Below are 20521 nucleotides of genomic sequence, written 5' to 3' on the forward strand. Positions count from 1 at the left end.
TAGAGCATTAGGTTTCATATCGTCAGTGTGTTTCTGAGATATGACATCTTTCTGTAGTCATACATAGGACGCTTAGGCTTAGTTTGTGTCTCTTTATGGCAGTTTTTCATCTATTTGTGGTTACTTTTCATCATTTTGTGAACTTGTCAATTATACAATGACAATCAAGTCAAGGTCAAGTTTTTCTAAGCAGTTTTTGCACGAAATATTGTGTTTTCTCACAGAGCTCTAGAGACATACACTGTCACTTCTACTGAGGCTGTGGCTCTGGGGCCCTCTGACCTCTCTGTAATCCATCCATGGTCATAGTCTGTAATCAACTGGTCTTGTGTTATATAATTTCTTCTTTACAGAAGTTGTTTGTTTGTTTATGTGTTATCTTGTACTGTGGACTTCAATTCCAAGGAAATCTGAAACCCTCCAGTGTCTAGAAATAAATGATAACATATTGCAATTTTCTCTTAAATGGATCAAGGAACATCAATATATCAACACACAAAGTCTTTTTGTTTTTAACAATTAAGGTCACAGTTAAAATAAGATAAGATACGATGTACCTTTATTGATCCCTGTTGAGGAAATTCAAATTGACACAGCAGCACAAAAGAGTTTCAGCAGTAGAAAAAAAAGATTTGAAACAGAATCTGAGATAAATATGATAAAATAGAAATACTATATACATTAATAAACAATAGAAATACTATGTACAATACCAATATACAGTGCAATGTAGGCTGTTCTGTACATGTGCAATATAACAATAAATTGTCCCAAGTTTTTGTAGTAAATATACAATATGTGCATGGCAAGTGTCAGGTGCTTTACACCTTTTGATCAACTGAGGACAGATGTACAATGACAGAACTAGTAAACAAGCCATAAGTTGAAAGAAAAAAAAAATGTATAGATATATGCATTTTGTTAAAACCATACATTTTTCAGTGTACAGTCTCTTGGAGCTGTGACCCCTGATGTCCAGCTCTGTCCTGTAAGTGTTTGTCCTGTGTGGATCAGGGAGCCTGGTGGAGACAACACATCCCTACTATGCAGGTGACTCTCAGAATAACTCTGCCTCGGCTATATGTAGCCTCAGTTAATCCTTAAGACGAGCGCTGCCGAGGTCCCTCCCTGCTCGTCAGTGAAAGTCCTGCACTGAGGCCTAGAGGAGCTTCCCCTTCTGAGAGCAGTGAGAGCAGAGGGACAACATGCAGATTAACCTCAACCGCCCTCAACACAGGACACCTCCACTTTGTGAGTACCATCACAATTGACCTCGTATTATATCTCGCACAATATTTTATTTGTGTGTTATTAAAGGGGATTCAGATAACAGGCTTTAGCTGCTGTTTATCATTTTTAATATACCATTTTTTACATCATTGCAAAGGCAGAGATTTTTTTTTTTTTTTTTACAATAGGCCTATGTGTATACACTGTGTCAGTCTTTTGTATTGTTGTAAGTGTTGTGTTGTTTACTTGCCTGTTAAAGCTTTCTACTTTGTTACATAAGAAGCTTTTCAGTTCTCCAGACTGTATTTTAAGCAACAGTGAGTCGTGCTCATGAATGTCATTGTCTTCCCTCATTTCCTGTATTACCCATTCGATGCACTGTGTACAATGTTGTTTAGGAGGCCAGTATGAGAGCCCTTACACCTATGTTGCCTGCTTATACCCGTTGTTTACACCGCGTGTACAAACATTTCCCTCACTGGCCTGTTAGGACAGAGCAGTTTGCACTGTTATCACTGTTATTAGTTGATCGTATTGGATAGTGACATAACTTTAGTCACATCCACCTGACCAGAGGTCTAATTAGACAGTGAAATTGAGAACGCCTGTATGGGCATGCAGTTCCTGTAATTCTTGTAAAATTTTACAGGACTACACCACTAAAGGCTTCACATGTTTTGGCCCATTAACTATTGTTTGTACTTGACTGCCAACCACTGTCTTAAAAGACTAGTGTCCTAATTTTGCACTCTTACACATTGTTGGACTCACAAAGAAACAGTTATAACAAAAAAAAAAAAAATCAAATTCAATGCAGCTGAGCAGCCAGGGCAGTCTTTTTTATTACACGCATTCTTCTTCCTGTTAACTCTTGGCACCTACATTACCCATCATGCAACTCTAACATCCAACAGTTCAGTTCAAGATTTTTTCATTTTCAAACTTGCAGTCTTCAGCCCCAGCTAGTGCTGACTCAGGTGAAATCATGAGGCAGTTTATCAGACGTCCTGCAGGTCCCTCTGGAGCCACAGGAGGCTTCATGCAGTTTTTTTTTTTTTTTTACATTTTTACATTTTCAGTGGTGCCCTCCAAAAGAGTTTGGTGTGTGAAATCAGATTGATTTTGCCTTTAAACATGCCATGCATTTTTATATTGACTCCCTATACTCAAGCCAGACAGTGATTTTCATTCATGCAGTATGGTATAAAGATGTATTTGCAGAGAGTTGAAACTTGCTTGAGAGAGCTATCTTCAAGTCAACATGATATTCAGGATATGAAAGTGAACTGCTACAAAGCATTGCTTCAACAAGAAATGGTGAAAATTCAACTCAAAAGATAAATAATAAGCAAATATGAAATTGGTTTCTTGCATTAAAAAGGTTGATGTTTGCTTCGTGACTCTCACACGTTAGAGTCTTGATTTTGTCTCCACATAAATCTGACAAAAAGAAAACCAGCTTACTCAGGCAAGTTTCAAATCCATGCATACCCAGCTGTATGGGTCTTTACTTGTCAGTGTGTGTGATTTCATGTCCTTCGTGTCATTTCTGCTTCCGCGCCTTTCAGGGCAGTGATGCCTCCTCCGAGCCACCTCTGGGTCATTAACCTGTGAGTGAACGAGGACAAATTATCATGAGTGCCGACACTGTCTTCAGGGCAGACCTGGACTCAGAGCACCATAGCGAGCTGGCCGACTTGGTGGCAGCCATGAACGTGGCCGCCAACCGCATGACCCCGCCTAATGGTTCCAGGTCGGGTGCTCCGAGGACCACCAGCTCTCACAGAGCCCGACTCTCAGACAGGAAGTTCTCTCTGCAGGAGAGAGGGAGCCGCATGGCTCGACAGCCCACCATTGAGACCAAACGTGTGTCCATCACAGATGCTGATGTAAGGAGTCCTGAACAGACAGAGGCATAACTCAACATGCTACTCCTAAGATGTTTCACTGATTGAATTCTCCCTTCAATTTCTGTAGGATTGTGTCCAGCTCAACCAGTATAAGCTGAAGAACGAGATTGGAAAGGTGAGCAATAAACTTGCAATCACCCAATACTCCAGATGACACAGAGGTGGTGAAGATTTAAATAAAGTTATTTACATTGGGTTTTGTTTGTTTGTTTATTTGTTTTTTGTTTGTTTTTTTACACCCCAGGGTTCGTATGGAGTGGTGAAGTTAGCTTATAATGAAGATTCTGAACAGTACTATGTAAGTTGAAGCTCTTAAATTGTGTATTTATGGTCAAAGTATTTACAGTTTGTCCAACCATTATTTGCTCTATCTCATTCATTCAGGCAATGAAAGTTGTTTCAAAGAAAAGGCTGATGAGGCAGTGTGGATTTCTGCGTGAGTGAAAATCTCTATCTCTTATAATGTTTGAAATGTCTAATGTCTAATTCTTTTTGTGATACTATATGTTTTTGTGTGTTTATGTGTTTATGTGTGTGTGTGTGTGTGTGTGTGTGTGTGTGTGTGTGTGTGTATACTTTTCAGGTCGCCTGCCTCTTCAAGGATCAAACTCACAGCAGCAGGATCCGTTCCCTAAAGCCGTGTTGCCTCTGGAGAAAGTGTACAAGGAGATCGCCATCCTGAAGAAACTGGACCATCATAATGTTGTTAAACTGGTGGAGGTGAGTAAACGTGACTCAATTCCATACACAGCTGTTAAAATCTTTAATTTAAATGATTTCCATTGGAAAATTGATTATAGTGCAGTCTGAGGGACCCATGAAAACATTTAGTAAGTCGTTTTCTTTTGTAGTTCTTCTGTAAGCAACAGGATACGGTGATGGGTTGTAGGTAAAACATGGTAAATGCTAAAATTTTATTTTACCGCATTGTCTTTAATATATATGTGGAATATTACAAAAGCAGAGGAATACAATAAAAGAGATGTGAGAAGAAAATGAGAGCTCTTGCAAACGCCTGCAGGCTAACCTGGTTAACACTGGTGAAGCTATACTGGGAATAACATGTTGTCACCACTCTATATAAAATGACAATGATAAAGGGTTAAACTGAGAACTGAGAAGAGCTGTAATCAACCAAAGTAAGTGAAATCATCTGTGCGGGTGTACCATGGGTGTGCAGGGCCTTTACAACCCCCAAAGCACTATCATCATTTTTATTCCTATGGTAGAAATGAATGACTGGATTTATGCAAAAATAGGGCAGAATATGAGAGATCTGAATTGATGTGTCTTGCAGGTGCTTGATGATCCTGATGAAGATGGACTTCATATGGGTAAGGAGCTAATTTATCTGTTATGCAGTTAATGAATTTAGCCCTAATGTATCAATATAATATCAGCACGAAGGGAAGAAGTGATTAAAATCTGATCATTTATCCTCAAGCCTTCGAATTGATGACAAAAGGGTATGTTTTTGTGCATTCATGTGTTTTCTCCAAATCCAAGTAGAGATCAGCCGGACATTTGAAGAGTTGGTAATACCACCATGAGATACATTATAAATATTTTATTGCTTTACTGCCTTTCTCCACCCCACTTGTTGATCAGCCCAGTGATGGAGGTGCCTACAGACGACCCTTTTACAGAGGAGCAGGCTCGCTTTTACTTCAGGGACGTCGTCCTGGGAATAGAATACTGTAAGTTTAGAGTTAGGATTGAATTATAAATATCACACGGTAAAAACAGCATCACTTCACTTTAAGACACCCTATTTGAAAATGTATAAGCACTAACATTATAATGTAGTTGCAAGCAGACAGAAGTGTTTATTCATGTATTTGTCAGCAACTATATCTCCCCCTGCAGACTGGTATATAAACAGATAATGAATGACAATATAAAGAAAAACAGTTGTAATAATATAAAATATGTCTTCAAAGGAGAAGTTATAATAACTGTCAAATGTTAAATGTGTGTATATATATATATATATTAAAAAAAACAGTTGAACTGAAAAATGAGGACTCTGTCTGGTAGAAGATGGCTTGGTGACTGCTTTATTTTGTACAGTTCAAGACATTTTGAAAGGAAACTTCATTGATTTATTTTCTTTGCCATAGGCCTACTATACTGTAACCAAAGTGCAAACTGCTCTAAAACTACTACAGAGCTGATGTCTTGTTTTGTCCAGTGCACTACCACAAGATCATCCACAGAGACATTAAACCCTCCAACCTGCTGCTGGGGGACGACGGTCATGTCAAGATCGCTGACTTTGGTGTGAGCAACGAGTTTGAAGGGACGGATGCCCTCCTTTCAAGCACGGCGGGGACACCGGCCTTCATGGCCCCCGAGATGATGATGGAACATGAGCAGAGCTTCAGCGGAAAGGTGAGACAAAACACAGGCAGTGGTTATCACTGAATTACATATGTTGTTGTTGTGAATCATCACATCAGGTTCTGCTTAATTGTGAGAAATTATCAAGAAATGTTGTCCAACCGCCTACTGAGAGCTTTTTAGGAATGGCACATGCCTGATAATTAGTGTGTTTGTTTACCAGGCATTAGACGTGTGGGCGATGGGAGTCACACTGTACTGTTTTGTCTTTGGGAAGGTAAGCAAGATCACAGCAAAATGTGTGCAGGATAAAAAGCTGGTCCAATATTGAATTTTAACATTTTTATCACTTAATTTTGTTTGTCCTGTTCCAGTGCCCTTTTTATGATGAATACATTGTCTCTCTGCACAACAAAATCAAGAACAAACCTGTGGACTTTCCAGAGATGTAAGCAAACACCTTTTCGATAGCAGAACAGCACAAAAAATAAAATAATGCTTTTAGTTACATGTGTGATTGACAAGTAAAAATATGTCATGCCGCATTTAACCCTCTTATCCTGTGCCAGGATGAAATATGTGCCCACTCCCAGTTTGTTCAACCTTGCAAAAAAGCACATTTATCTGTAAAACTATAAACTGTTTGTTGCCATTTTGCTTTTTTCACAGGCCACTGATTAGTAATGAACTGAAGGAGCTCATTGGACGGATGCTGGATAAAAACCCTGAAACAAGAATCAGCATCCCTGAAATTAAGGTCACAAAGAAAGAAAAATGATTAGATACATCTGATTGATATTATACAAAAGACCATGTGTTCACCACCAATCTCTTAGATTTTCATAATAAAGGTGTTTGTATGTGTGTTGTTCCAGCTACATCCGTGGGTGACAGAGAACGGCTCGAATCCTCTGCCTCTGGAGGAGGAGCACTGCACAGCAGTGGAAGTAACCGAAGAGGAGGTGCAAAACAGCGTCACACTTATCTCCAGTCTTTCTGCTGTGGTGAGTCCAACGACACTCCTTGTGTTGTCATTTAACACTTTAAAAACCACACTGCCCAAATCCAGCTGCTGGTTTGAATATTGCAAAATCTCAGATGCATATTTACATTTACTTCTGTTGTCTTAAAGACATATGACTCAGATTGTTTTTCTCATTCACATCTCAACCATGCACAAAACTCTTGCACTTGAATCTCAACGTATATAGAGCTACTTAAGTTTTGAAAACAACATTTTTAGAAGGAACTGGTGAGGTACTGTTAAAATTTGTCAGGCAGGGCTAAATCAGACATGGAAAGACACAAAGTGGACACAGAGATATCATTTTGCTGATCATGTTGCCTTCAGAGTTGTGATATTGCTATATTTATGTGACACGATTGATGACAGGGACATGAATAATCAATCTGTATAATATTCACTCAACAGTTTGCTGTTGACCAGAAATTGAAATTAATGGGATTTTTAGCAGGATTTTTTTTTTAATATAAATTTGACATTTAAAAGTGGATATTTTGGTGTGGAGACTTAACTGGCAATATGGAAATGACTTTAATGTGAGACTCTCTCTGATGTTCACTGCAGATTCTGGTAAAGTCCATGCTGAGGAAGCGGTCTTTCAGTAATCCCTTTGAGTGTCAGGGCAGACGGGCAGAGAGGTCCATGTCTGCCCCTGGAGGTCTTCTTACGTAAGTAGCCTACTCTGCAAATCCTGCCCGCTCTGCTCTGCCAAACTGCCAGCTCTGCGATTAGGCCTCTGAGAAAACAAAGCAGCGAGCAGATGCTTGGATAAAAATAGATCAGTCAGTTACAAACTTTACATGTAGTCTGTCTCTTTACATATTGAACATATTAAATCTACCATGACATCTAGAACATTAATCTTTGAATACTGACTAGCTCTTGTACTGTGTTTGTTTTGTTTTGGTCTTTATAATAGAGGCACTCAGGCAGATAAAAGCATTTGTCCTCTCCTGATAAGCTAAATGGAGGCCCCTGTGGCAGCAGTAATAATGGCTGCACTGCTTTTGTTTTCCATTAACAAGCCAGTCCTGTCTGGGGGGGTAATTCCACCAGCTAAATCCACCTCCGTGTGTGAAGAGATGTGGAGCTGCAGCTACATCTTCCTCCACACAGACACATGCTACCAGCACTACAGTATATAGCACTGCGGTCCTCCACACACTGAAATCTGTGGAGATGATTAGGCTGTCTGTCCGTCTGACACATGTGATACTGTTTGTTAAATGGTGACACCTAAGACAACAGCAGGCGGGACTGAAAACATGGTGACTATGGGTATGTTGAAATTGTATTTCAGTGCTTCAAAAATAAAGTAGAAGTTATAAATATTTCACATTTTGAAAGGCATAGTTTGGTGCTACAGCTGGCTTGAAGAAGAAGATCAAAATATTGAAATTTGATCTTCTTGGAGGGATGATGTATTGTGGCATATGTGGTCCAGTAATAAAATATTACACTTTCCGCTTAGAGTAGTAGGGACAGTTTAATTAAAGATTAGACTTTGTATTCAAATCTCATCTCTGGTCTGATTTTAACATAAGTTGTACATTGTTCTGTATGGAGACCCAGACTGTTCAGTAAATAAATTAATATGACAATGTGTAATGACGTGAATATGAATAATGTAAAATATTTAATACAACCATAAAAGTGTGTAATAATCAGATATGTTTTGTTTAACTCAGCTCACCATTATTATTATGAAATATACTGTATGCCTCTTTTTACAGTAACAGAGTGCATTGCAAATCTGCTGACATAACTGCAAATTACATAACTAACTCTACCCTGTTTGTCATGAATGACAAAGTTTTGTAATGAAAATAAACAGTAATAAAACAAAGTAATAAAACAGTCATGGTTGAAATAGCATTTCAAATATTGAGCTGAGTTTTTACTATTATTTACTTAATAATCTTTGTAAATTGTTTGATATTACACACTTTGGCTCTCCATATGTTTTACAGAGCAGAAGCACAGTAAAGACACAGGCACATTTGGCCTGATGGGAGCACTATAATAAAAATGACTAAAAATGATTTCCTGGTGGAGCACCGTCATTAAACTTTAAAATTTCAAATGCTGAATCTTAAAGCAATTGACACTTTGAGAAACTTTGTTTATTCACTTTCTTGCTGAACCATACCTGGCTCTGTCCAAAGGCAACAAAATCTGCCTGTCACCACATCTAAAGCTCGCTAATTAACATGCTATATCTTGTTTGTTCAATCTTGTACAATATGTAAAAAAAAATTGTTTCAAATTGTTTTAACCGGCACATGACCGCATATAGCCTATAGTGTTAATCAGTGATCTTTAAAGGTGCTAGTAGGAGTTTTTCACCTTTAAACACAGTGGGGCTAGTGTTTGCCCCTGTCTAGGCTTTATGCCAGGCCAAGATAGCTTCATATTTACTGTGAAAACAGTTAACAATTTTCTCATCTAACTCTCTGCAAAAAAGTGAATAAGCTCATTCCCCCCCCTTGTTCTGACCAGTCCTTTAAACTGCTCCAGTCCTGTTACAGTAAAATCTGTGTTAATCTGTCATTAATTGTGTTGCAAACAGAGTATAAATTCTGGCCCCTTACATTACATCTCCTTCTTGCAGTGGTTCTTGGGGCTTATTGGGGTCTTCGCCTCAGCTTCATCCTTCCTTAAGGTAAATTTTTAAAAAGCATTTAGGTTGAGCTCATATACACTCAACAGTCAGCACAGCTCATCAGTTGTTTGTCCAACCTTAAGAGGATTTAAGAGAGACAAGACAACGCAAAGCTCTCAACCACGAGCTGTACCTAAAATAAATAGGCGCACACACTCTGAGTTGCGTCGTGTTTCTCTTGTGTCCTCTTGAGGTTGATGTGGATAAAAAGTGATGAGCTGTGCTGCGGAGGACATGCACTCTGTGACATTTTTAGTCTAGTGTTACCACCCCACACCTCACCCCTTTTCCTCCTCCATATCAGCAGTCTCGCTTAGTAGCTTCAGCAACATGATCGAACGTTTGTCGCCCACAGGAAAGTCAGCAACGAGGGGAGCAGAGAAGGAGAGTTGGAGGACTTGTATGAAGTCGACGCATTTACAGAGTGTACAGATTAAATTCACATGCATTGACGCAGAATAAATTTTTCTCCTAACTTTTGCTTTTGTGTCATGCTTGCTGTGCTTACATATTTGTCGTTTTTTTTCTTACTTAAGTGCAAATAACAGTACTGTGATATATTGAGTATTAAAAAGATGGCTAGTGCATTAAATACGTAAAATGATAGCAAGTAAGATTAAATTTTTCTCTGTCTGCTCCACTTGGCTATCTAAATTACAGAGGGCATTGTTGAAGGCATATGTTGTTCATTAATGTAATATGATTTATTGTTCTTAAAAATGTAAATATGCCATATAAAGAAGATATTTTTTTTACATTTTCCTACAGCTGTTGGAGATAAAAGAAAAATCTAATTTCAAACAGTGACTTTGAATTATTGCAGAAGCCTTTGATGTTTTTGTCTATTGCTGAAACACTAGATGGCAGCCTTGTGAAAACAAGTGCATTTTTTTCTCTTTGTTTTGTCCTTGGATGCCTCATCATTATTTACCATTCAGTAACAGTCTTTCTGCTTTATTTTCTAAGATGTGTATAGCATTTTACCATTAGTATCATTTAAGTGTTTCTTGAAAATGCTATCTTAATCCATGTATAAATACACACTCCTACATCACCTTCACCATTCTTCTCAAGCCTCCATAAAAGTTTGGTGGCCAAACCAACTATCGAACTTCTCAAAACACACCCTGAAACACTAAAACCGCATTCTGGTTTTCTTTTTTTAAGGCCTCTTTCAGTAACAAATGCACTTTATTATTTGGACCAGTAGAGGGAAGCATTGTGCTGCAAGTAAAGAGATGAGTCATAAACCAGGAGGCCGCCATTAGTTTGAGCCAATGTTAACACTGATAACCTTCACTGCGCTGACAAATCTCTCCTTTACAACTGTAAAAAAAAATGTTCAAAAACAATATCCAAAATTACACTGTTGAATACATTTCCTCATTGTGTTTATGATGAAATTCAGACATATAAACATGACATTGCAGCATATGCTCACATTATTGGACCAACTAATGTTGGACGTAGTTGTATTATACAGCACCATAATGAACGGGTGTGAGTGTACAGCTATGCAGCGAGCTAAACACTGTTTGCAAAAAGGTTTAAGACAGCAGACATGAAACTGTGAAAACAGTACTGAACAGCAAGTTCAGTGACGGTAGTTACAAAGAAAAAGATGTGAATCTATAAACAAGAGTTAGACAATGACAGTAAAAAGGAAACAGGATTCACAGAAGGGAAAAGCTACTTAGTCTCCTTTAGCATTTTTGAGCACTTATGAAGGACAAACTTAGATTTAAGAACATCTGGTTACTTTAGCATCACAAGCTAGAATAACTTCCAAAAGCTGTAGAGGTGCAAAAGACATACTGTATGTTTTATAAATGTAGGTATTACTTTGATTTGTTTCTGTATACATGGAGAAGTGATAAGTGTTTCAGAAAAAGTAGAATTCATAGAATGAGTGGAAATACCTGATTATGCTAACCTAACTAATGTCATTCCCTTATTTATCATTACTCAAATGTTATTGGCACCTCATTTTGTAATTTGAGGTACGCTAAGTCATTGTTGTAAAGTTGCAAAATACAATATATATATATATATATATATATATATATATATATATATATATATATATATATATATACAATATATACAACATTTATCAAATTTCAGGTCAGATTAGTACATCTGTATGTAAAAAGTTATGTGTGTGGCACAGCCTGTTTTAATTTAGTGCTGTGTAAAACTCGTAGTTTGAAGTTACGAACAGCTGGTGCTAATGTGTTGGCAGTAGTTGACAGTTGTTCATGCAAATATCTCTTAATATAAGCTAATATGGCTCCTGAGAAATATAAAAAAAGCTTCATGTTTTTCTTTCACAGGGATAATAATGAATGTGTTATTATTGGTATACAGTATTTGAACATTTATAATAAATCATTCAAAAACTGCCAAATTAAAAAAAGCTAAAGAAACATGTAAACTTGCAACAGAGGTCAATATCCTGCTGAATTATATGGGTAAGATATCAGAGAGATGGGATTCAAATTGGTGCTGTTTCTTGTATCATTTTCTGTGACCCAGCAGAGATTTTGTTCCATGGCAAAGCTGCAATTTAGAAAATGTTTGAATTTTTCATTTACAGCAGAGGGAAAGGTAGATGTATTACTTAAGTAAATGTCAAAGTGTAGATATATTCTGTTACAAGTAAAATTCCTGTATTCAAAATCTTTACTTATGTAAAAGTAGAGTATTAGCATCGATATATATTATATAAATACCAAAAGTAAAAGTACTCAATATACCGTACAACTAATTTCAGAATTATATACATTATATTTGTGTCATAATTACTGATGCTGCTAACTTTAACTACTTTATATACTGGGGTGTAACTTAAGCTATAATAATAATACATCATCATTAATTGTCAAGGATATTTTTGAAATAATTATCTGAATCTGTAAAGTAACCAGTAAATACAGCCATCAGACAAATGTAATGGAGTAAAATGTAGAATAGTTGCCTACAAAATGTAGTGGAGTAGTATTATAAAGTAACAAAAATTAGAAATACTTAAGGCCCTAGTACCAGATATTTTATCCAAATACATCTCAACACGGCTCTCTTCCCTCCTTTGATTGTGCTGCAAAAATAGATGTTACAGTTCAGAGGATGAGGAGGAGGCATGATGCTGCAAAATGTAAAAGTCACTGAGCAAAAGTGTCTCAGATGATCTGACACAATAATACAATATAGAAAAGAAACGGCAACAAGCACCAAGTAGACCAAGATTTTTCATCTTTTTTTTATAGATATTGTGCAGCAGCTGATGAAGAGGATAATAGATCAAATTGTAATGGACATTTTGGTGGAAGTGAAGTTAGCAGAACAGAAGAAGGGTAAAATTATAGAGTTTACTGGTGAACAGCTAATCCAGGCCAATGTAAACGTACTAATGAAAGATTTAGGAGCAAGTGTCTGAAACTGTGGCAGCTCCATAAAATAGAGCATCACATGCCAGTTAAGACAAGCATAAAGACTTAAGAGAGTTTTGGTCCCACCAACTACGAATCAAAATGTGATTGGTTAATTCAGCTGCCACCTTCTAAGCAAAAACACACAGCTGTGGGGGCTTCAGGCCCACTGTTCCAGTTATGAAGTCCTAACCAATGAGTGCTCCAGCTAATTTATTCTCAGACAACAACAACAGCAATAAAAAGAGATTAAATATAACATTTAAAATGCTGATATGTTTGGCCTCTGGAGACGGCCTAGGTGATTTCACACTGCTTTTGTTTATATTGTAAACTGTCCTACATGAAGTGTCTTATAAAATAAAATGGAAAATAAGATAAACTACTCTTGCTAAATGCTAACTATCCAAACTATCATAGAAACAGAATCTCTGTAGCCACTGACTCCAGTGAAGTTCGTGAGATTTAATGTGGTTATCTACCTTTAAATAACACATTTAAAGGTATTTAATGAAAGATGAATTTATTAACCTCATTAGCTGAAATCTACCATCAAACATTGTTTTCCCCTATCAACTGTGCAAACATAAAATGTAACATTAATATCTAAATGTCTTTTGAGGTTTGATGTAAGGTCTGTGACAATGATTAGTATTCAGGATAGATATAATAATACTGTGGTAGGTTATAAAGAGTTTGACTAAGAACCTTCACTGTTCATGCTCTCTGGTTTTGTAAGGCAGTGTAAACGCTGTATTAGCAGATATCTTGTTATCACAGATAAATATCCTGCATTTTGAGGTGGCTTAGCTTGTGAAACACTGCAGCCCCAAAACAAAAAGGTTTAGATTATGAAATACAATGAACTACATAAAATCTCATATTACATTTTCTATATTAGTTTCCCTGTTAATGTGTAAAATTAAATTAGAACAACACTGGAAGATAAAATGGTTGGTAAGACCATTTTTATTCCTGCAGTCAGCCCATTTTTCTGCTTGTTGCAGTTATGTGAAGAACAAGAGGAGGGTTTCTGAGCAAAGATTTCTGTGGAAACTGTTGCCATGCAACAGCACAATACTGCGCTCATACAGAGTAGTAACTTCACTGTATGACTGCTCTTTTTCCTCAGCTCACACTGCCTGAGCAGTAACGCAATGTCATATTCCATTCTATTCTATTCTATGCTATTTCTCTGCATGTCCAAATGCATAATAAGGTCTTTGTTTCTGGGCAACAACTGTAGTGCGATTGTTTCATCGATGGGCAGGGGAAACTTTGCCTCAGCGTCTGGTTCCACACCCAGACTCCCTCAGTTTCCACATCCAGAGCCAGCTGCAGTTCAGCCTCAGATATTTAGCTAAACTGACCCTTGGCTCTCACAGTTAACCCTCCATTCCTGTCACGACGCCACGTTTCACTCCTGTAGCCTCAGCCGGCTCCACGTCACCGTCCCCTCTCTCTCTCCCTCTCCCTCTCTCTCTCGCTTTTCTTGCCTGTTATTCACCACGACTGACCTCACTGACCCGCTGTCAACAGAACTGTACATCCCCCTCCAGGCTACAAAGTGAAGGAAGGCTTTCCTTTTTTCCAGCTCTGTCTTCTTCTTCCCTGCACTGTTAGGAATCCCCTGTGCCCACATACATAGTGACTCACCAGTTCAGACATCAGGCAGACCCACAAACACTGGAAGGTATAATTTGTCAACCAGTTGGCACCTGAGGAACTGTAAAACAAAGCATGACCGGCAAGACACTGTTAAGGTAACAGAATGCACAAACACCTCGTAATGTGAATTCACTAGAAATAAAGAGCAAGAAAGGCATTCAGAACTGCTAAAAATGCTTTTATTAGATCCAGCCTCAACAGATGAATTAAAAACATTTAAGTCATTCAAATAATACCGTTTTATTCTCACTTTCTCAACCTTTTCCTGTGTAAAAACATCCATGACAGGTATGACTATGAGCAGACATGAGAAAAAACATGTCAGCTGGAAAGAAAAAAATCACTTTCTAATACTGACGCAGCTAAATTTAGCACACCATTATAGCTGTTTCACTGTGTGGGGCCTCCTCGCTGCAGACGCCCCCCTGGTCAGTGCTCTGTCAGAGGAGGTCACATAGATAGGTCACCTCCTCTGACAGTGAGCTGACTGTGGAGGATCCTCTGATTGTACAACTATGCAGAGAGGCTTTGGACACTTTATGTCGGGGTCCAGGAAGCCCCTTACACAACATCAGTGACTCTTGATGTTAGAACAGAGCAGGAGGTCTGATTCATGTTTGATGTCGAAAATCTCAACTCATCTAATTTTGTACACCAAGAACAGCATTATTAACATGAACAGCATTATTAACAGCATCATTAGCATTATTAATGGTTTTGTTCATGTCTCTGTATCTAAAACTTGCAAAAGGCAGAGGAAATATTTAGATCCTTTACATCAGTAAAAGTAGGAAAGTCAAATTTTATTTATATTGCTCAATATCACAAAGATGAAAAATTTGCCTCAAGGACTTCAAAATCTGTACAACATTACGACACCACACTGTAAAAATATTCCATTGCAAGTCCTGCACAACAAGGATTGTGTAAACATATAAAGCACATGAAAGATATTTCACATCGCTGTGTCACCATGGGCAGTTAAACGAAAACATTTTCTAAAGCTTTGCAAATTAGTGTCACGCAGGTCTTACAATTAGACTGACCAAATATGATACTGATCTGATTAATTCTCCAGGAGGAGTTAGTTACATTCCAATGCCTGTTAATGACAAAAAAAAGGAGGTCAGAATTCAGTTATTATCAAACAAGAGCTTATTTATTTCTGTGAGACTAAGAAAAGACAGCAAAATTTACCTTTGGGGACCCTTGATCGACAATCATCATTTGATTTACAACACATTTTCACTGTCTGGTTTACACTTGATATACAGGAATGTAATGCATGGTGGCTGTGTCAGGTGGCCTCCTGGCAGTGGCCCCAAAGTGCACAACAGGGTAACGGCCCTGTATTTGCGCACCAAAAATGGTAAGAACAAAACTCACCTAAATTGGCAGGTGGGATGCAAATTCCACACACCACTTACTGACCTCAAGGTGACGCTATAAATATCAAGTTTATGTTTTTCCAATTCTTTTCAATTCTGTTTTAATCTCTCAATTCATCTGCATCTTTTCTCTGTTGGTCTTCTGCTCTAATAGTGTCTAATTTTCCGGCAATTTTAAAAAAATCGAATGTAAATGCGAAAAGTTTATATCTTTGAATCGGCTGGAAGGATTCAAGGGAATTTAGTTCAACCATTCAAAGGTCATTACTGAGTCCATATGTAAAATTTGGTAAATGTTTTGCACATGACATGTTGCTTCAACATGTGTGAAGGTGTGTGTTGCACCTGGTTCCCCAGTGGTACAATAAGTAAGCCCATCTCTGGGGATCCCAAGGTCAGGGTTTCGCAACCCAAGATAATCAAAGTCCTATTACAACAAAAATCAATAGCAATTCAGCAATTCATGCGTATGGTACGGAAATGTTTATGAGCTGCTTGGACGCTGGTAATTACCACTGACATTGATTATTTTCGAGAAAGTAAATTTTCATGTATTCCAAGAAAAACATATCAAATAACAGTTTATATAAATAATGGAGTTTGAGGATAGTTGTGTTATTTTGTCAGGGAATGTGGTGTGACTGTGATTCTCCAGCAATGGGAGGCCCTGAAAAAACACGCAGCAGTGACGCAACTGTGAAACAGGGGGATGGGGGGTGCACTTAATTTTAGACTCACCTTTTACAAAGTTGTGCTCATCACACAAGCCTCTGTAGTTATCAATTGTCCAAATGTCACCTACAGCATGTAAGTTTTGCATAACCAAATTATCCAATGGAAAGACAGCAGTGGTGGATGTTGGAGTCAGAGAGCTTTTCTATCAGATGCAATGTATACTGCAATGTTTTGGGACAACTGCTCCTTAAAATATCCTCTTAAAACCTTCAGCTGAACGTTGTGGCACTTTTTGATAAATAATACAAAGTCTAAATGTAAGCCTGAATAATTCATTATGCTGCAGCCACGCATAACAGCTGTCTTTGTGCCTGAAAGAGTCAGCAGTGCCCTTTGTCTTATCATAACTTAATGCTGTGAGAAAAACAAAACAACACAAAACAAAATGGGACTTTAAGAAAACAGCAGATATCAGAGTTGATTATACGTGTTACCTGCGTAATTCCATGTCATGTCACTGATTAATCAGACTCTTAACTGAAGATATGAACTCCCACGGTCCATACAGAAGCAGATAGATCTCTATAGTGGAGATGCTGTCACATTGATGTCTCTGGTCTACTCACTGTCTACTCACAGGCTGCAGGGAGGCCTATTTATAGATCTGTCTCTGTTCTCTGCGTCTACATTGGTCCCCTCTTTCTTTCCATCTCTCTTTTCTCCCTCTAACGGGTTGATATTTCTGGAGCTGTACAGCTATTATCTTCTTTGCATCTTTGAGGTGCAGATCACGTTGAGTCGGATCATAAACTTTTCAAAATCCGACATGTCTGATCAGTGTGTGTTGTGTGGTGTGGTGTGATGTGCTGTGGTGTGCTGCGTAGAAAATATGGTCTCATCGTGTCTGATCCCAGTGCTGAGTGTTTTATGTTTAACACTTGATTGGTCATGAACTGCCATGTTTCACCTCCAGATTTCCAAAACCTGCAACTCTTTATCCATCCTGTTTTAAAATTAGAGAAGATATTCTTTCAGGAAATGTGTGAAATCAAACTTCAGTTTGCTCTCTTGTTGCTACCATCCTCTGTCCAGTCCATACAGCTGCCACTTTTGCTCCAGAACTACCCACAACAGCCTTGAGGTCTGGTTGATGATGAATCGGTCAGCATTGACTGTGAGAAGTCTGAATCACAGATGTGGTCTGATTAACCTCTCAGGGCCCACCAGGGCTAAAATGTGTTGTTTGGTCCCTATTGATCCTCACTACATTGCAGTTTGAGGCTTGCACAAACCAATCAGGACACTAGAGCTGAAATTCTGAGTTGATTGATTAATTAGTTGATTGATAACTAAAACTAACTGGCAACACTTTCAATAATTGATTTATTGTTTGAATCATTTTTTATTAAAAACTCAGCTTTGACAGTTTCTCAAACAAAAACAGCTGTTAGGGCTTCAAGGAATAATGATGGGCATTTTTCTTTCATCGTCCCTGTTTACTTCTCCTTATCTCACCTTACATCTCTTCCTGTTTTGTCCCTTAATTTCTTCAGACCTGCCGTTTTCCATCCACCCACCAGATGATCATCGACCCAGTCAGTATACGTATATACCTGCCATTTTCACAGGTGCTTTTGTTGTTCTTTACTTGGATTTCCGTGCCTGTTTAAATTGCCCTCTCCAGTTTTTATGCTTGTCTAACTAACCTTCTCATAATCGTTTGTTTTTCATTGTGTGAATAAGAAGAGCCAAAAGATGGATGAAGTAGGACCTCACATGGTTGATATTGTCCTTCAGAGGTGCAAATCCTGTACAAATTTGTGATTCAACTATTTGTGTAGAATGAAATAACAGCCTCTGAGCAGTTGCCTCCTGGTTGTTGATCCAGCTTTGGATCCAGTAGGTTAAACACCTTTTAGTGCAGGAATTTGCAGACAGCAAGAAATACCACATTTAGTTAACAAACTTAACAAAGAAAAATAATAGACTGCATCAAAGCCTATGTGACTTCCTTTTGCCAATAGTCACCTCATGTTTTACAGCTATGCAAGGACTTGAGAAAACAAAACAAGAAATCTGACGTTTAAGCCTAAAATAACCAAGAAAGACGAAAAATAGTCCTTAACAACTGGATTCTTATCGGATTCAAACTAGACTAAAACTCTACAGCCAAGTTAGCAGACATATGAGGCTGTACTGAACACAGGAGTGCTTTGAGCTAAATGCTAATACCACCCAAACATCATGCCAAGGTGATGTTTAGCAGCCAAGTATAATTGTTATTCAGCATCTTAGCTTGTTAAATGTTTGCTAACTAGCTTTAAACATAATGCATCCAATATCTGCCAATATATTTCACTCCAAACCAACACCGTACCAGCTGCTGGCTCTAGAGGAAACATGAGGGAATCATCAGATCAGGAGGCTTCATCCTCTGAATGTCTGTTAAAAATTGTAAATTGTAATCAGTTTAATCAGTTTGCTGAATGATTTCAGTGTGGACCGAGTGATGTTTAAAAAAGTCTACTAAAACCAAGGTAAAGGAAAATAAATAGTTTGACATTTCATAAATTACACCTTAGTTTTCTTACCAATAGTTTCAAGGGGAGATGAACACCACTCTCACATCCAGTATGTATGATAAATACAATGCTTCAGCCAGTGGCTGGTTAGCCTTAGCCTAAAAACTGGAAAATGAGAGGAAAAGCTGGCTCTGTCAAAAGATAACGAAAAGCTCACTAACTTGACATGCTTGACATCTGTTTCAGCTCTACAAAACCCAAAATGTCATTTGTTATTTTCAGAAAGTCACCAAAGGACAGAAACACTGGAGGTGCTGGTAGGTTGATTTTGTTATGGTCAAACCAAACCTGGCTGCTTTCCACTGTTTCCAGTCTTTAAGTGGCTAAGCTAACCAGCTCCTGGCAGTGACTTCTTATTCTGTGAATAAACATGAGAGTGGTATCCATCATCTCCTCTAAGTCTCAGAAAGAAAGCAAGCAAGCATATTTTACAAAATGTCAGACTATTTTTTGAGTCCAGGGCATGTAGACTCTTCATTTTCCCTCTTCGTTTTCCCTTCACTGAATCTGTTATTCTATACCTGACCTAAAAAGAGGAGGGGATGTGTGCACAACTACCCTTCTACAAACTTGAAAGAGCTCATAAAATTCAGAGAGGACAAAAATAACCATACCATCTTCAAGACATACCTGGCTTCCACAGTTTATTTTTGATAGTTTCTTTTATATCATCAGACCTTTGCATCAAGGTGCTGTTGAAAAGTGGCATCACAGTGGCTGTCTACTGATGCTAACGAGTAATTCGATGCAGCGTTCGCCTTTGGGTGACATAATTATGGCTCGATGATCACTTCTGCCTTGTCATCCTGGCCTCCCCTTGGGGAAATAATGCTCCATGTGATGAAAGTGATCAGACAGAGCAGTTATTGTATAAGTGGAATTAATGCATGGCAGGACAATTTTCTGTTTTGTGCATATTCACATAACATAATATTCTCCACGGATGTAGATTACTTCCATTTAATAAACTGGTTTGACTGGATATGCATGCTTAATGTAAACGACATGAATTATCTGTTATTTCATGGTAAATATCTATTTAATTTTTCTTTAATGTGACATGGAAAGTGCTAAATTGAATTTGTTGCTGCTGGAGATTCAATTACATGTCCATGTAGGCCCCAGTATGTCTTGGGATGTGTAATGTCAGCAACATTTACCAATAAAGATGACACCAATGTCCCTGAAAGTGTAGCAGTGCATTAAAACACAGGCTGGAAGATAGGTTGGTGCTGAATCCTAATGCCTCCTGTGCGCTTTGAGCTCTCATTTTTTACAGGATGCAATAGGTGTCTGAGCAGTGCAGCAAGGAGCCAGGCTAATAGTGGGATACTTATTATAGCCCTAGCAACAGGAACAGGATTGGTGGCTGCAGAGAGTGTGCTTGTCAGCTATTGGCTGGCGAGGAGGACTGTTCAAAGCACAGAATTTCATCTCATGAAAGGTTCAGTGCAGCAAGCTGCAGCAAGAGGCTGCAGTCTGAGGGTGGGCGGTCCAGCAGCTTGGCACTTCAGATTATCAATCAGTGTGAGGGGGTGACTCCCAGTTTGAAACACACAGATATGCACAATTAACCAGAGAAACTCGACCTTTAGGCATATAGATACTATGTAA

The 20521-nt window shown here is 38.2% G+C and overlaps 1 protein-coding gene across 2 annotated transcripts; it reads left to right on the top strand.

Moving 5' to 3' along the window:
* The first annotated feature begins 1126 nt into the window (after nt 1–1126).
* On the top strand, nt 1127–9646 carry camkk1b (calcium/calmodulin-dependent protein kinase kinase 1, alpha b). 2 transcript variants are annotated; one of them, XM_071497234.1, is made up of 17 exons: nt 1127–1251; nt 2799–3119; nt 3208–3255; nt 3385–3438; nt 3525–3576; nt 3724–3860; nt 4438–4474; nt 4585–4606; nt 4749–4837; nt 5332–5531; nt 5704–5757; nt 5855–5928; nt 6150–6237; nt 6356–6484; nt 7069–7172; nt 9116–9166; nt 9522–9646. In XM_071497234.1, the coding sequence occupies exons 2-17, from the start codon at nt 2865–2867 to the stop codon at nt 9601–9603; spliced, it is 1476 nt and encodes a 491-aa protein (XP_071353335.1). In that variant the 5' UTR covers nt 1127–1251; nt 2799–2864; the 3' UTR covers nt 9604–9646. The 2 variants fall into 2 exon arrangements, with proteins under 2 accessions (XP_071353335.1, XP_071353336.1); XM_071497235.1 differs by lacking the exon at nt 9116–9166.
* Nucleotides 9647–20521: the final 10875 nt, after the last annotated feature.

The sequence above is a fragment of the Trachinotus anak genome, unplaced genomic scaffold, assembly GCF_046630095.1.
Source record: "Trachinotus anak isolate AG129_WGS33_773 ecotype Australia unplaced genomic scaffold, CSIRO_AGI_Tana_v1 ptg000014l, whole genome shotgun sequence".
Classification (NCBI taxonomy): Eukaryota; Metazoa; Chordata; class Actinopteri; order Carangiformes; family Carangidae; genus Trachinotus; species Trachinotus anak.

Excerpts from the sequence above, each read along its gene's own strand:
- camkk1b (XM_071497234.1), top strand. The coding sequence starts at position 2,865 with ATGAGTGCCGACACTGTCTTCAGGGCAGACCTGGACTCAGAGCACCAT. Across the intron at positions 3,439-3,524 it reads AAGATTCTGAACAGTACTAT|GCAATGAAAGTTGTTTCAAA; the intron begins GTAAGTTGAAGC and ends TCATTCATTCAG. Across the intron at positions 5,758-5,854 it reads ACTGTTTTGTCTTTGGGAAG|TGCCCTTTTTATGATGAATA; the intron begins GTAAGCAAGATC and ends GTCCTGTTCCAG.